Raw genomic sequence first — 17202 nt, 5'->3', positions numbered from 1 at the left:
GAAAATTAAGCTGCACTGAACGCATCAGTGGGTAAAAGACTCGCAAACAAACAATGGAGGAGAAAATCCTACATCTACTTCTTTGCAATGTGCAATTGTATTCGAGAGGAAGCGGCAACACGTCCCACTTTGTTCTATGGTTCTTGACCGCACCATTGTGCGCGTGCTAACTCCCACACTGTAAAGATAGACTGCTATGCTGGATTTTTTCCCGTTTTTCTTTCACCTCATTTTTGGTCCCAAATGCTGATACTTTGTGGGAACTCACAAAGGTAAGACTTGATGAGCCTAGTGGTTAGCATGTTGGCCACACAGTCAGGAGATCGGGAAGATCTCCGTTGGGCATCTGTGTGTGGAGTTTGCATGTTCTCCCCGTGCGTATCAGCTTGCTTGGAACCCTGGCTGACCAGGTACAAGAAATAGTACCCCTTTGTACCTGGCAGCATCTGCTTTTCTCACCCGAGAAAAGTAGTGTACAGTGTAAAATGACCATTATAGTTAATAGTTACTTCTTTATAATGAAGGTTTATTGTTTCCACTGCCGCACAATGGAGACTAAATAATGAAAACACAGCCAACAAATCTGTATGTCTAATTCTAATAGAATACAGTTAGTGACATTCGGCTTCAGTCTTCAGCCTCATTTGCAGCAGGAACTATTTTCCATGTGGCTACCCTGACCTCAGCTATCAGGCAGGATGCGTGACGGTGAATGTGTTTATTCTCAGACAGACAAAAGCCTCTGACCTCCTCTCGTGAATACAATTCAGACCTAAAAAAATACAGGGCCCGCAGGAGACTGTCCACTCTGACAAAACTCAAACCATTATTTTTGCTATCCTGCTCCAAAACACGTGACTTGAAGGAAGGAAACCCTGTGGTCACCCCATCACAAACATTGATAAACATACAACAATCAGAAGGCAGCTCTAGAATGACAGACTTACAACATTGTTATCCTTTTCATGACTACAGAAACATGCTACCTGGGTGTAGCTCTGGCAGATCCCCATCCTGTCATGTACCATGTCTGGAGTACTAGTTTTTCAAATCCAGCCTGTCACAAGTGTCCAAATACATTATGACGACCCAAGCAATGCAAGCGATGCTTCTCTGCAGTGAAAGCATGCTCACTGAGGCCGGAAGCTGCTGTGGTGGTGATGTCTGAAAAACAGGTTGAGCATTTCGACACGCTTGCATATTACAGTTCCCTTAGTGACTGTGCTGTATGCAAAAAGATGAAAGCGGCCTTCACGGGTCAAACACTGGGGGAAACAATACAGTGTTTTGAGTGGAGTGGGGGAGTTTGCAGCAGGCTTTGTTAGCAAGTTTCAATGAGCAATCACTCATCAACAAGCCACTCAACAGACCAGATAACGGTCTTCTAATGATAATGCTCACTCTGACAGAAAGTGCATTCTGCACGACTGACTGCAGCCACATTGTTCATAATAAAAATAAAACCCTCCTCCCTAAAAAGACACTCCTCCGCTACACACAGAACTCACATTACCCTTTTTTGCAGGGGCACCATTTTAACCCGTTTGCCCCGGAGAATATCCAAATCCAGCTTAGTCAGAGACGTCATCCAAGAGCAGGCATCCACAAAAGCATCTCCACGAGTATCCAAGCGGACTTCTGGAGTGGGAAGACTCCCCTCACACCTCACACCCGACAGAGTAACTGTTGCAAGTAATTCCTGATTGTCGGGAAAGGTGGAAGAAGCCGAGAGAAAGCAGCCGACTGCCCACGACTGCCCGCCCTCTTCTCCAACTCGGTGAGAATGTTAAGCGGCCCGCTGCATTAATGCTCCATCAGGCGTAAGGTGGACTGGATGGATGGAGGAGGAGGAGGACAGGGAAAGGGAGTGAGTGGAACAGGAGGAGGGAGGGTGGGAGCACGGGGGGTTGAAAGGAGGCGGGATTACACGGGAAGGGATTACATATGAGAGGGAGTTACTCTGACGGCAGCATGGCCTTGAAACGCCCCCCACCCCTTTCCCGGCCCCAACCACTTAATTGTATCACATTTTACATGTAAATAGCAGAAATGTTAAATAACAACATTGTATTCTCACAGGATGAGCCTATTGGGGAACGAGGAGGAGCATCTACCTAAACAGGAAAACAGTTTAATTATGAATCACAGGCAGGAGAAAGGGAAAAGTCATTATTTACAAGCTAACTCTGATTCATAATTTACTGTAAGAAGTCCCTGCACTTTTTAAGGACTGTTTTTTGGAGCCTGAAAAAATTTTCAGATGCCTCTCGAAGACGACGATTTTAAAAAGAATAGCGTTTTTGATGTACAGTAAATAAATGAATTCCTCTCCAATGAAGAGTACTGTGCAAGTGAGCGAATCAAACGCTCCATTTTTCTCCCGCCTGTGACCTTAACGGCCTATCATAAGTTCCCCTGACATCACTGATAAACATTCACTTTACAAGGAAGACGTTTCGCGTGCTAGTTGTACCAATGGCAAATTGCAGGACAATGCGGAGGCAAAATGCCCACAAGTGTAAACGCCGCTTAATTAGTGTGCATAGCTTACACGCTCAAAGTAGGAAGATGCACCATATAATGCTTGTAGTACGTTGGAATGTTGCCGCCCTCTGGGATGCTGGAGGAACCTGCACTCCCTTTAATCAAGTATTTGTCGTGTAAACGTACTATAAGGCCCATAAAGCGCAGCGTAATAACAGCTTGACCGCTGAGGAGTGCTGAGACGGGGGTCCCAACAGGGGCCAATCCAGTCCCACTTGTGCTTGTTATTGCAGGACACAGTTTCCACTCCCCGTGATGCAGGGTCTATTGTGGTAGTACACAAAGGAAAACAAATGGAAGTTTTATTATTATTCGGGAAATGGGAAAGGAGTTGGAGCGGGGAACAAAAGGAGACCCAAGCAGTTACTAAATTTACTGTATGTCGGGTGGCCCATGTGACTTAAAGAAAACAAATACGTGGTTGTTCAAGGATCAGCCTGCTGACCCACAGCCCTTCCCAACTGCTGATGGGGATTAGGGATCATCTAAATGCATTGCAACACCACCTAATCGGCACTAATGCACATTATTTAGCCTCCACTCCAGATTACATCTCCTGATCACGCTCATCTACTGAGGGGCAATTGATCTGATCTGCAGAGATAACAGATCTCAGGGGGCTTTCTTCTGGTAAAATGATCCTCCTTGCAGAAAATGACTCAATCAAGTAATATACAATCAACCTGAGAGGAAAAACATGACTCCCTCACTTTGTGGCTGACGTTATTACCCCAGCTCAAGGTATGTTTTAATCGCGAGCGGTTACACCTCTGTGTTCATGAGAATGCTGAGCGTAGAAAAGGAGAAGCATTTCCCACTTGTACACAGGCACTTGTAAAGCAACTGCAGGAAAAATTTCTGATTTACTGTACATCCTCAAACATGACACAACCCTACAAGGTGCACAGAACCTGGTTGAAAACTGCATGAACATTCCCGTGGACACCAGGTGTTTTTCAGGTCACAGAGGAAATACACCATGAAAAAGACACATGTGGGGGGGCAAAGGCAGCTGCTTCACTGATTGACCAGGCGGGATTTAAAAGAACCCCCCCCCGCCCACCAAATAACCTAAAAATATTAGAAAACAGACTGAGAAATGAGCTGTCTCACTTCTACTGCAACTTATTGGTACACTCATTTGTAACAAGGAGATTGATATTAGCATGTTTCAACCGAGTGCAGTCTTGCTTGCGTCAGTGTGCCTCTGACAGGAAACCTGTTGAGTCAACGCAAAGCAGATGTCCCGCCACTGCGGGTGGGGGCATCTCAGCCTGAGGGTGTGCAGATGTTCTATTGGAGGGAGGCCAATGTGACCTCAAGCCTATTGTCTTGAAGACAAGGGGACAGTACAAGGTAGTCTGCTATTCTGCCACTTGTCTAGTTTCCAAAAACAAATGAGTTATTTTCTTAAACGTTTTCTTAAAAGTTTTCTTTGGAATTTGGATTTGTACAGAGGCAATGTGAATGGAGTTCAGTAGAGCCTTTTAAATATTCAAAGTAAGAGTCTGACTGTTTAACTTATGTTCCACTCCAGTCCTGTCAGTGGCAGCAATGTACTATGTTACATAGTGGCGGCTATAAATATGTAAGTACAGTGGTACCTTGGTGTTCATGGCCGGTGAATACAGTGTTCCCTCTCTCCATCGTGGTTCACCTTTCGCGGACTCGCTGACTATGTAGGACAGCCCTAGTCTGCAACTGATTCAATGCCTTGGTTTCCGTTATTAATTTTGTTTAAAATGTTTCACAAAAACCAAAACGTATGAGTATGCAATTATTCCCATAGGAAATCATGTACATCAATCCGTTCAGGATACCCAAAAATATTAACAAAAAAGGCATTTTATGGAGAATATTTATAGTTTAACATGCAGAAAACAATGAAAAACAACTTGGGCTACAAAACTACACGACCTGGGTGTACAAAAGCCAACATCAGCAGTGCATTCTGTGCTGGTGGAGGTAAGATGGAGTCGAGACAAAACTAGCACAAAGCTAGCCATCCATCTAAAAGGCTTCACCTACTGCTTCCTACTGTTTGGGTGGCAGATAGCACACACAGTGAAGCACTGTGCTCCGAGGTCCATGAGCTATTCCGTGCACGGCCTGGCTGTGGGTGTACGACAGCGTGGACAAATATTTGGTGGGTGATGCCAGAGCCTCTCTCGAACACACATCCAGCTTTGTCTGAGGACGCGGGGTGGAATAATATCTTCGTAGCCCAGAGTAACCCCCCAGGGTAACTGATAGAGGGTTGTCACAGGAAACAGGACTGAAGCCAAACACACACCTGCAGAGGGCTGTTTTTCGACTTAACTGATTCAACAGCACCTCTGCTGCTGCAGCCAAGTATTACATCCATTTTCCCCTCACAATGAATCACTTTGATACAACGGCAGAACTCTACACCACCCCTACGTAGCACACTCTGGAAAATACCTCTATCCCTAAATAGGATCAGTTATCAGTATTTACCAAAGTAATCCTCTCAAAAGTCACAAAGCAAACACTGTGGAAGTACACTCGCACAAACCTTATGCAAAATCACAGCAGCTGTTTGGTGACCTTACGTGCAAGAGTTCTTGTTTGCATGCCATGCAGATATTTATAGTAGCAACGCCTCAGCCCGTCTGAAATTTAAGATTATGTGCATGTACATGAGCAGGCGTATTATGGACTGCAAACGGACCTCGCTGCCTTTCCATCCTGACTCATGCTAACTGGAAGGCTTTTTGTACTCGTCCTTTTTCTCACCGCTTCCTTTTCAGACTTCACCTGAATCAAAAAGCCTTTCATTGAGTCACTTTCATGCTGACTTACGGTGCTGGTCATCTTCATTTGGAGAAGCACCTGCAGATACTCTTGATAAGGACTCAGCTTTCGCTCCTCTTTCTCAGGTTTCACAGAAGGGCTGTCGAGGAAGATGAAGAACTCACTTCTTCTCCGCAACATGGTGGCAGTGTTAAGGTTACAAGGAAGTCCAAAAAATAAAAAGCGCCTCAGTGAAGTCAGTCCATCTCAACTACAGCTAGACTTGCAGTCGTTAGCCTATGTGGGTACAGTGAGAACACATTTGATTAAATGACGTGGCTATTAATCTGATTACTACACCTCCCTTGTAACTAGCCTCACCGTCCAATGGGAGGCTGCCGTTCGTTGGATTACAATCCTGCTGGGCCTTCAAACACACATTAGCCATTGTTCCAGCTGAGCTGTTTTTCTTCTCAAAAAGCTCTTTAATTCTTACATAATAAATTGTCTGGAATAAGGGTATGTCCTCATACAAAACTACAATTAAAAAGTAAAAAGCTGAGAGGCAGGTGGGGCTCTACTCAAACATGTTGGCAGGTCTGTTAGTGTCTTATTCATGGTAAATAATGCTGATGCCAGCAACTCGTCCAGTGATTTGTGCAGATAAATAAAGGGATAACAAAGGTTGTTAATAGTATTTCAGATCAGGGGGACGTGAAAAAATGTCATGTGCATGAGAGAAAATTGAGAACCACTTCTGTATGTGAAAAGACTCACCTCCCTAATTTGATTTCCATAAATAAAATGGAGGTCAATCAACATGTTGGAAGGGATTGTGTTAAGATCTTGGTTATATCTCGATTGGTGGTCCTCTTCTTGACACTGTTCAGTTCGGTTTTGTTGGAGGATATGAGTAAAAACTGTTCTTTTTAAGAGGCAGGTAAGATTCCACAGGGCAAGCTTTTATATCTGCACTAATCTCCAGTGTGTTTCTGATCAGCCACCATGAATAACATGAGCTCGTCCTAAGTGGACTTAGTGCAGGTGTTCTTCTATTGAGGAAAACCCATTGCCGTGAGGACCTCCGGTGACTGAGTTGGACTGGTTGCAGTATCATTTCCTCTGCCACAGTGGTGATTAGAGGCTAGTTGTAGCAACAACAGAAGAGGCAATGGTGACAGATTAGAGGCTGTAACAGTCTGCGACGGGAAGCCTTGAGTCATGGATAAAATTACAAAACAGCTTCTTCTCCGTGAGTTGTGAGGGCATTGCGTAGTTGAGAACAACACAATAGCTGTGACAGGCGACACATCAGTGGATTCATCATTGCATTCCTTCTTCAAAGAAGCCAAAGACTATCTAGTTAAGAACCCACAGACCCCCACAAGACTTCTCTCAAGTAGAATGTGAAGCATCTTTGTCAATGCAATCCTACTTTCTTTATGCTCCCTTTCTGCCCCCTTTCTTTATGCTCCTCGCACCGTGGGTAGCGGTGCAGGGCCTTCAGAGCCATTTTACAGTCAGTCACAGGGGGGTCAAAGAGGGAGGTCTTGGGGTGCTACTGCAGTGTCAGGGGTTCAGCCATCGGGGGAGTTTGGGGTTGGCTGTGAACAATCTGGCAGAAAGAAACTAACTAGCTCGGGTTTCCGGCCTGGACATGTCTTGAATGTCAAACGAGCGACAAGGGATATCGTTGGACTCTTCGAGAGTCCCTGAGAAAACATTGAGGATATGAATCCAACAAGAGCTGAGAAAGTATATGCATAGCAGGAGATCAGCCTTGTTATGAATGAGTCAAAAATCCAAACATCAACTTTCCAATCCCATGACACCCCAAGACTAAAACTCTTGCAAAGCTGTCCCAACTCAAATTGAACTTCTTTGCAGTTCACAGGAAGGAAAAAGTCATCTTGTCAGGAGACACTCCAAAATCTCTGCAAGTCAACTTACTTTTAGCTGCCGAGCTTTGAGAAGAATTTCAGTTTTATCCATGCTGCCTCAACAATGAGTACAAAAGACTGAAAGTTCGTCAAGGCTGTCCAAAGCATCGGTTTCCAGTTCCCAACTTACTCGAGAGAAGTGAAATTTTTAAGGTGAGTCAAAGTGTAAAGGTGCATTGTTTCACTTGTGCTTTATCAAAATGAGCTACTGAGCTCTGCAGTGTAATTGGACGACACACTTATCTAATTAATATTGAACAGCAGCGGCAGTGCTGCCTGCGTAAGGGGTTATCCACACAGAAGTGTTTTCAGGTCAAAACGACAAAATATTTAATCGTTTCTGGCTCTCATCTGCATGGAAACGGAATTCTGGGTGCCCCAAAACTGTATTTTTTAAATACATCTGAAAACGCTGGCTCGTCATTTGCGTGTAACAAGCAATCCGCCGCTTTTTGAAAATGATGACGCCAGAAGTGAGCTTTGACGACAAGCCAGTATAATATCTTCTACTCCCAAAATGACTCGCACAAGTAATTCCACTTTGTCAGAAGTCTAGATGAGCCTCGGAAAGCACAAGACGACGGACTCACGCGCATGCGTGCTTTCCTCTTCCATAGTATGGTGTGTCACGTGCTTCCATAAGAACGTGTCTGTTCACAGCGCCGCACGCAAGTGTGCCTTGTGCCATTTTCACCCAGGTCATGCGTTCCCGTCTGGATGCAACTGTTTACTAGTCTGGCACGATGTGAACGCACATTTTTTCAACCTGGATAAGTGGAAGAAAATGGAAAATGGATGTATTTCATGACTAATACTGTATTTATTGACCCATGTTTATTTTTCATGACACATTACAGTTTGTCATTTTTCAGACTATTGTCTCAGAGTCAGACATTCTATGAATGTGACATCATAGTATAAGAGGTTTCAAGTAGCTCTGCTTTTGGAATTAAGTTTTTTGCAGGGCAGAATGCAGCTGGAGTCTTGTTAAAACATTCCTTTTGATACAGTCTTTCCTGGTGAATTTACAAGCCCGGGACGACGATGGATGGTCTTATTTTCATGGCAGCAGACGTCCCTTTGTCTGCCTGCCTTTATGAGCACAGTGAATACCATCATCAGTGCTGTGTCGCTGCTCCAAAGGCCTTCACGTTCACATTGAGGTCTATTAAGTAAGTGTGCTGTCTGATCGGATTCTTTCATCATCGTGGCCGTGGTGTAATGCACAACTGAATCCAAAGACAACTTGTTTAAAATTGTTCACCTGTTAGTCAAAAGTAGGGGTGTCATGAGACGAGACGATGCACAAGATTGGGTCCGCTAAAACGAGTTTTTAACATTAATTTTAAGAAAACTGCAATGACAAATATGACTGGTCAAACGTTTTTATTTAAAATTCACAAAACAAGGCAGGTGCATTTTGAAATGTTTACTGTGCCACAAATTGGTGCTAAACGATATTAGCGTCAATGTTTTCTGAGAGCAAATGAACCACTGTTGTGATGATATGTAGTTTATACATAATATAATATCAAAATAATGAAATATTTCCTTTAATATGTCATCTTTCACGCTGTAAAGTTGTGGAATTGCCGTTTGTGACATGCATTTTCTTACAGGCAATTCGTACTGACTGTCAAAACATTTGCAGCATTTCTGGCTTTTCAACTGTATTAAAGAGCAGCATTTCTTTTGCAATGACTTTCTGTGAACGCACACAATTTTGCGCTGTTCCGTTTGTATTTACTTTGCCGATTAAACGTTTCAGTGAGTGCTGACTGTGTGTGGGGGTTTCTTTCCCCAAATGGGAAAACTGGGTCGGGTGGATATGTTTGAGGTGGGCAAGTTTGTTTTGTTTATTTACAAGGGCTGTGGCATCTGTCTTTGCAATCATCTTTTTTCCTCCTGATTTCTACAGTCTTGCATTGCTCCTCACTAGCCTCCAATTTTTTGCTGTGTGTATGCTAGCGGCCCCCCATCCCCCCACAGAGACAACGTGATTGTATGACTGACAAGAGGTCTCAATCCATCTCACAATGTCTCTATAGTGTCTAGGTGCTGCCAATGCACACACTGAACCACCTGTGGTAAGGGGATGCCCATTGATTGGTCGACAGATAAAAGTCCCATTTCTGTTGATTATGCAAAGGGAAGAAAATTAAAACGCATTGGAAATGCCCAAAATCTCTCCAATTCTTGGTGAAACTAACATGACTGCAAGAGCTGTGTGCATTGCTTCACCGGGGGGGAGCTCGTGGGAAGTTGAGAAATGCAACTAAGCAAGTGACATCGCTTCCTGAAAGATCAGTCAGTTTCCTGTTCACGTTGGGTGTTCAAGCACGATGTGGTGGCTCATTCATCATCTGTCACGTTGCAATCCTGTCTTAAGATGCACTCTTTCTAGCTCTACAAATTGGTGCTGTTTATTGTCTGTGAAGTTTGAGCTCAAATCATCCTTTCAACGGTTACATTGTCATCGAATAGCTTTATTAATCTCAAAACAGTATCAATATGTTGACGTATGGAAGTATGAACATCAATGTTTACTGCATGCATACCTAATAACTAAAATGCACTTGCTGACTCCACCACAACATCCGGCCCCTGCTCTCCAGGAAGCCGCGGTTGCCATCATTACGATGGTGTTCTGTTTTGCTGCATGAGCTAGTTTAGGAAGACAAGATAATAAATACCGTCTCCGGTGACAGCCACCTGTGGAGTATTGATGTGCCCTATTTGGCGCCCTGTTGCAAGGACTAGGAGCACCCTGACAAGTGTGTGGATTAGCGTCAAGACATCTGGCTACAATACAGTATTGTCTTCAAAAGCCTGGTCCTGGTTTTCCAAGAAATGTTTTCCAGATTTAGGGTATGCAGGGAAGCCTGTAAAAGTAGTCCTAAAGGCTCAGCAGCAGCAGTCGCTTGGTCAAGCATTGCGGTAGTAAAGAAAAATACACTGACATCACAGGCAAGACACAAAGAATGTGGAGCACAAGCGCTTGTCTCTGTGAACTTTGCACCAGGTAAATTACTGGAGAATGAACCAGTCTCTCCTTACCTTTTTTCGCCTCTTTGAAAGAAAAATACATCTGACTTAACTATCTCCAGACCACATTTTGGCTGCCTGGGCGGGAACAAAAGACTTGTCTAAGGCTTCATTTACACTAGGCCGCTTTGAAGTGAAAACTTTTGCAAAACTGTCATTTTGGCCTAAAAATAGTCAATTTACAGCTGATGTGATGTGCTTATAACGCTTCCCAAAGCAAGTGTCCTTTTCCAGTGGTACCTCAGTTTTCAGTATTAATTGTAGGGCCCTGTGATTTACATGTTAATGTGTTTCCGGAATTGGGCAAAAAAAAAACGTAATCTACTGGTAAACCTCACGGAAAGCAACATAATGTCATCGTGAGGAGAAGGAACGTTTGTGTGGGTAAGTATTTCCCACACAAACAGACTCAATAATGGCGGAATGTCAGCACAAACACTAACCCGCCCCTAACGGCCGCCTGAAACACCGGCAAAAAGTTGGCAGAAAAACTTTGAAACTCCTCTTTTATGGCACGTGAATGAAAGGCAGCAGGGTTAGCTTAGTTTGGCAGAGCGTGCTAGTGCGGCTGTACGAGCGTGTTTACACCGTGGTGTGCTTTGCCGCTCGTTGATGCAAACGAGCGTTTTACGAAGCCCGCTGATGCAAGTTCTGAGTGAAATAAGGACGAGAGGCACGTTTATTCTTTCTCCCAGCTCGTCTTAACCGTCAACAGACATTCTCAACATACCTCAACAGACCTTCAACATAAGAGCGCAGGTCGCCACATTCTGTCTAACTGTCTAACAACTGCAAGCATGGGCATTTGAGGATATTGTAGCAATGTGCAACAATGTAGCAACAAGCCAAGCTATAGCCGTCTCTGAATATAAATGTAAGGATTTAAATTTAAATTTAAATGGAAAAAACAATTTCGAAAAAAGTACAACGGAATTTGGAGAAAAAGAAAGCATATTTCATCATGCCCTATAATTGGTTCCAAAACGTTTCACAAAAAACAAAATGTACAAAACCGGGGCAATTTTCCCAATAAGAAGTCCATTTAATCTGTTCAACAAACACGCAAAAATATGAACAAAAAATACATTTCATAGAGAATAATCATAGTTTCACATGCAGAACATAATGTAAAATAATTGTAAATGATGAATGGATGGAACTTATTGTTGATGCCGACTTCCTGTGCATCCTGGCGAGTGTTTCTCACCTTTATTAAACGGCTGGCACTAGCAACTTTCTTTGGCCCCATGACGTGTTATTTAGAAGTCACACGTAATAAAAAAAGCAGGGACAGTGTGTCAGCAACTCATAGGGTGCTTTGTTAGGGCATGTGAATTTGCGGAACAACACGGTACAGGGCAAACGGACTAGCTTGTTTCGTGCAATATTGTACAAAAGCCAAGACAGTGAAAACTGGGGTGTACAAAAACCGAGGTTTGACTGTTTGACTTGCAAACAACAAAAGGTCTGAGTTCTGGTGCGGATGAGTGTGGTGCTATCAACAACTACACATTATTCATTGTAACAAAAGCTGTATGTGACCTTTTCTGTTTAAAAGGGTTTTTTTCAGGTAAACATACCCTTAATGTCATTTAGCTTTGATAAAGCGTCTGTGATTTATGTACTTTCATAGAAACCCCCGAGTAAAGACATCTTAGGACACTCAAAGTGAAAATCTGTTGCCTTAACACAAGGGAGGGGGGTGTATATACAGTATAAGGAGTTCGACAAAATGCAGCAGGGCCTTCCTGCCGCTTCAGATGACAGCTCCTTGTACTGACTTGCAAGCATATGACACACATACAATGAACCCTTCCAGCAATAGACAGCAGAACAAGTACATTTTTCCACAACACTCCTCCGCAACAACAGGAATTCCGCATCTCACAGCCTTTTATTATTGTGTCATTAAAATAGCCTTGACACACACACGGTCCTGTCATCTTCATTGTTACCGTGAGCCACTATTAAGCACGTCGACCTGAATGTCTGACTCAAGATGACTACTAAATGACGCTTGATGGCAATTACAACCTTGAAAAGAAATGTAAGTGGCTTCAAGTGTGACTTAACAACACTGGAATTTATTTGTCTTTTCTCTCCTTTGTATGCCTTTAATGTGCAGGACCCCCTGATATGTCATTGGGAGTACTGTGTATGCATGGTAACACATTATTCAGGCTAGTGGATAGCCTTGTATAGCTACAAGTTGCTGGGTCTACAAAAGTAAATAACCATCTAGTGCCACAAGATGGCAGTAGCTGTTTATCTACCTCTGCATGCGCTTTTAAATTAAGTTTCTGCAAATTACATTTGCCATACTGCTGTTTTCATTTAATTTAGGGGTGCACAATAATTATCGGACTGATAATTATCGGGCCGATATCAGGGAATTACGACATCCTACCGACAAATCCAATACCATTAAAAATAGCTTTGATAACCAATATTTTTTTGTTTAAATGCTGCAATGAGTTGAGATTACCCACAGTGTGCGGGTGAGCAAATCAAGCGCTCCTTTTTTCTCTGGCCTGTCATAACTTCCCCCCACAAACATTTACTTTCCAACGAAGACATTTTGCGTGCTCGTTGTACCAAATGCTCTGCAAAAAAAAAAACCTCATCAGCCACGTTGCCGCGGCATTTCAAAGTGCAAGAGTTTTGCCAGAGACCTCCGTGGCGTCACACCGGCTGCACCTAGATGGGCCACGCCAGACGGCTCCTCCCGCTCTATACTCCTGTTCTCCTGACCTCCATAGCAGCACACGGGCTGCTCGGAGCATGTGTCCGAATACAGTGCACCTTGCTGGGCCACAGCAGGTGTCTCCTTCCGCTCTATGCTCTGGTTCTCCTGATAGTCGTGATGTAGCAGTAGTAATGTCAATATATTTGAGTTTTTCTTACCTCCAGGTGTGCACAAACTACAGCTAAACATAAATTGAAAAAGTAGACATAAAGAGGTTATTGGAGAAGCAGAAAGCTATCGGTTTGAAAACAGCATGCTATTACAACATTGTGTCTTTTATGCTTGATGCTTGTTATTTACGAACTATGATTTCCTCTCCACAATCGTTATTAAAGTTAAAAAGGAGGCAAACTGTTTGCTTTATCGCATCACACAAGCGAGTGTGCTGTGCTGCAAGCAAGTACAAGAAGGTCTGCCAATAGCAAGAAACGTGAACCCAAAAAAAATCTAAACACTAACAGGTTAGGTTTTAGGTTGTCTGGTTACAACTTGTCAATTTTCAGAGCCTGAAATCACAACGTTCAAATTCGTTGCACTATCTAGCGACTAAATTGTTCCTAAGTCTGAATGTGAGTGAATGCTTGTTTGTTGATATGCGTCCTCTGATTTGACTGGTGACCCAGAACGGGGTGCACCCCGCCTCTCACATCCAAAGCCAGCTGGGGTAGGCTCCAGCTCACCTATGCCCCGTACCAAAAATGTGTGGATGGATGTAAGATGATCTACTTTTTCTCAGATTGGACGACATACATGCATCACCACAATAGCTACTCTTAACACACCCCTGTGGTGGAGCATGTTTACATAGCTGGTAACAATCAGTGTATAAACCACTTGATTGTGTGTAACAACATTGTCTTGGCTGCACTTCCTCCACAAACCAGAGCCGACGGTTGCAGTGTCCTACACCTGTTTTGCTACACACTGAGAAGCCAGGGCTAGAATGCTTCTGCAAGGTGACACAATTGTTATATTTTAAGGGGGTGTGTGCCTGTGTGCTGCTCAACTAAAATGGACGCGCCGTTTGTCTTTCTAGAAAAGCCTCGTTTTGACGTTGGAGGATGACAGCAACAAGCGACGGTTGCACCAAGATGATGACATCAGACATAAAAGACGATAACGGTGAGGATGAAAGCATTAGCTTGCTAAACTACAAATTAGCTTAAGTGCGCTTCTGGCTATCGTGTGCACGTCGTTCTCTTTTTTTCCACCACCAGCATATAACAACATTATTTTTTGACATATCATTGTTAGTCTTATTCTAGGACACTCACCCATAGCTCTGAGCCCCAGCTCATGGTTTCAGGACGATGTCCTCGGAATAATCCACGACTCACGCACACAATAACGTCTTTTGTTGTCTTTTCCGTTCTCGCCAGCCAAAAACTAGAAGACCAAAAAACGAGTCCAGTCTTCTGTGTGGCTTTTGTGTCAACGTCTCATCTTGCCTGCTTCAAGATGGCCAAGATGTTGCAGAGTAATCCTCACACAGCATAGCCTCCCTCTCTATGCGGTGTGCGCGCGCGCCCCCGCCTCCACTCAATGACAGCTGCTCCGTGCTGCGCGCGTTCACGATGCAGGGGTAAGGGGGGTTGAACTGAACTGGAGGTGGGTGGTGATGATAATAATGGAAATGTGTGGCGGTGGTTTCTCGGCAGAGCTCAGCAAATAATGCAGATGTTAATGTAGGTTTGAATTCGTGGCGGGCGGGTCGATCCAAATATCGATAGTAGTGATACCGACGGCAATATCTCAGGGCCGTCAGGGTCGATCCCGCACACACGCGTAGATATAAAAAAAACAAATGCAACGGGGAATGATCCTAATAAAAACGCTGCAATTACAAAAGGAACAAATGCAAATGAAAATGCTTCCAATATAAAAACAAAACACAAATCCCCCAAAAACTGCCTAAGAGAAATGCTCGGAAAGTGTTTCGGAACGAAACAAAAACTAATCGTGTTTGCCTGAAGTCTTTGTGTTTTATTCTCACGATCAACAAATGAAAGGCAAAAATTACAAAGTCATTAAACCATCTTGAAAACAAGTATTGGTGTCGGTTTTATGATCCCTGTGCACCAGGGGTGTCAGCAACACAAAAAACTGCATCTCAGCTTTGTGATATCAGTGAAAAAGCCTTTTATTAGCAACAACTTTGGTTTTTGCTCTTTTTTTTCCCGTTTTTGCTATTTTTTTATGTTTCCAAATATTTCAGCTTTCTTCTTAAATCAACTTCATAAGTTTTCTTTTTGTAATATTTTGACTTTATTCCCATAATCTTATAACTTTTCCCCAACTTTATTGTTTCCTCATAATATTACGACTTTAAAAAAATTGATATTTTAACTCTGTTACTAAAGTGACATGATTATAATTATGTTACAAGTTTATGTTTATTAAATTGTGACTTTTTCTCATTAGAATACAACTTTTTTCTCGTAATATTTTGATTTTATTCATTTAAAATGACCGCATTTTTTTCCCTTTTATGCTGTTTTTTTCTTTTTCCAACTATTTGAACGTTCTTCCCACAATATTTTGACTTTATTCTCGTAAACATTACAACTTTTTGCTCAAACCTAATGTCCAAAAAATTACAACTTTATTTGTTGTTTTGTTTGTTTGTCATAATTTTTTCTGTAATATTTCAACTTTATGCTACTAAAATTACGTTATATGCTATTACATTATTTTTGTAAAATTCCAACTTTTTCTCATTAGATTCCAACTTTTTTCTCTTAATATTTGGACTTTATTCTTGTAAAATGACTGCTGATTTTTCAATTCCTGCTGTTTTTAGCATTTTTTTAAAGTTTAGTTAAGTTATATTTCTAGGATGGGCCGCAAGTGGCATACAGGCCGCACCCCTCCTGTACAGTATTTACTTGCTATCTGATCGATACCAAAATTTGCAGTATCAGCCACCCCGAGGTTGAAGTGAGACATGAAAGCAAGCAGCCGGAAGGTGGGGGTGTAAGTGGGGGAGGCTCCTAAATCTCACAGTTGCCCCAAAGCAGATGTTTCCTTGAATACACACACCCCATAATAAGATAGCCTGCCCTATACTTTATTTTTATGGGCTTAATCACACCGTAAAGTCCATATTATTACTCTATTATTACATTTGACTGTGTAGTTGACAATTGGAGTTACTACTATGTTGCACATGAGCACAGTGCATGAGTGTGGCTGTGTTGAGCTGTGTTGGGTAGGCTTTTCTGCATGGCGTTTAAAAATGTTAGGTTGACTGAATATCTTTAAGTGCTTACAAAAACATGCACAATAGCTTAATTGATGACTAAATTATCTTTAATGTCCACAAAAACACGCACATTGGACTCAGAAAACAAAACTGCGTTTCAGGTTCATTGCTTGCTTGTCAGTCCCAGGATTGACAGGCCACCAGTCCAGTCAGCCGGGATAGGCTCCAGCTTCGCTGTGACCCTGAAGCACAGAAGTCTGTGGTTATAATCACCAAAAAATTGGAATACAAAGGTAAACAGGCTCCATTCACTACAGTATTGCTAATACAACACTACCCTCTAGTGGTGACAAATGAAGATACACCGCTTGGGACGCTGTTGTTGGCACTTAACGTATTTCTAACTGATATTAAAATTAGTCAACAGCAGTCAAAAACTACTCAAAACACATCCAGCTTGAGGTGGAAGTCGTTTAAGGTAGCGTATTATACAAATGCACGGGTACCTTAAAGCCACATTATGGGAATATTGTTTTGGTGGTTTACTATGGGAAACCATATCAAAGCCATACATCTTGTCTTATGATGACAAAGCAGTATGGGCTTTGTAATTTTGATAAAACAAGTGGCTTGGATGTCTTACAGGGAGGGAGGACGATTCTGCATTTTTGACCCTTCTTGATGATGTAGCTTCACAGTCGTTAAACACGTCTTATCATATTCTATATTTGACCATCTTTGGACCCGTTTATTGTGTTTCTGTGTGGTATTTGTTATGTTTTTAAACATTTTAGGGGGGTAGGCCATTAGTAGTGTAGTGGGTCACGCAGGAATCATAGCCGGGGATCAGTTCCCCCTCAATGCAATCGTCCCAGGATTCACTGGTGAGCAGTCCAGGGTGTCCTCTATGGTCCCTTTTAGGGGTGTCACGAGACACCAGACGATACACGAGATTGAGTCTACGAGATGAG

General features: G+C 42.8%; 1 protein-coding gene and 1 long non-coding RNA gene across 26 annotated transcripts in view; one reads left to right on the top strand and one right to left on the bottom strand.

Moving 5' to 3' along the window:
* The window catches only part of LOC129170439 (formin-binding protein 1), a 48383-nt gene extending 33735 nt beyond the window's left edge, over positions 1-14648 (bottom strand). For 8 of the 25 annotated variants that reach the window (XM_054758008.1, XM_054758016.1, XM_054758019.1 and 5 more), the window contains exon 1: positions 5368-5613. In XM_054758008.1, the coding sequence (XP_054613983.1) occupies positions 5368-5499 (132 nt within the window). In that variant the 5' untranslated portion in view covers positions 5500-5613. Of the gene's footprint in view, positions 1-986; positions 1200-1513; positions 1843-5367; positions 5615-14303 lie in introns of those variants that run through there. The other 17 variants (XM_054758020.1, XM_054758029.1, XM_054758030.1 and 14 more) reach the window with 7 other exon arrangements.
* On the top strand, positions 13877-17131 carry LOC129170445 (uncharacterized). Its single transcript, XR_008566609.1, has 3 exons — positions 13877-13985; positions 14066-14151; positions 16393-17131. It is a non-coding gene; the product is annotated as an uncharacterized LOC129170445 (long non-coding RNA).
* Positions 17132-17202: the final 71 nt, after the last annotated feature.

Source organism: Dunckerocampus dactyliophorus, chromosome 17, assembly GCF_027744805.1.
Source record: "Dunckerocampus dactyliophorus isolate RoL2022-P2 chromosome 17, RoL_Ddac_1.1, whole genome shotgun sequence".
NCBI lineage: Eukaryota > Metazoa > Chordata > Actinopteri > Syngnathiformes > Syngnathidae > Dunckerocampus > Dunckerocampus dactyliophorus.
Note: the sequence above shows the minus strand (reverse complement) of the source record. Positions and strands in the feature narration are given on the sequence as shown.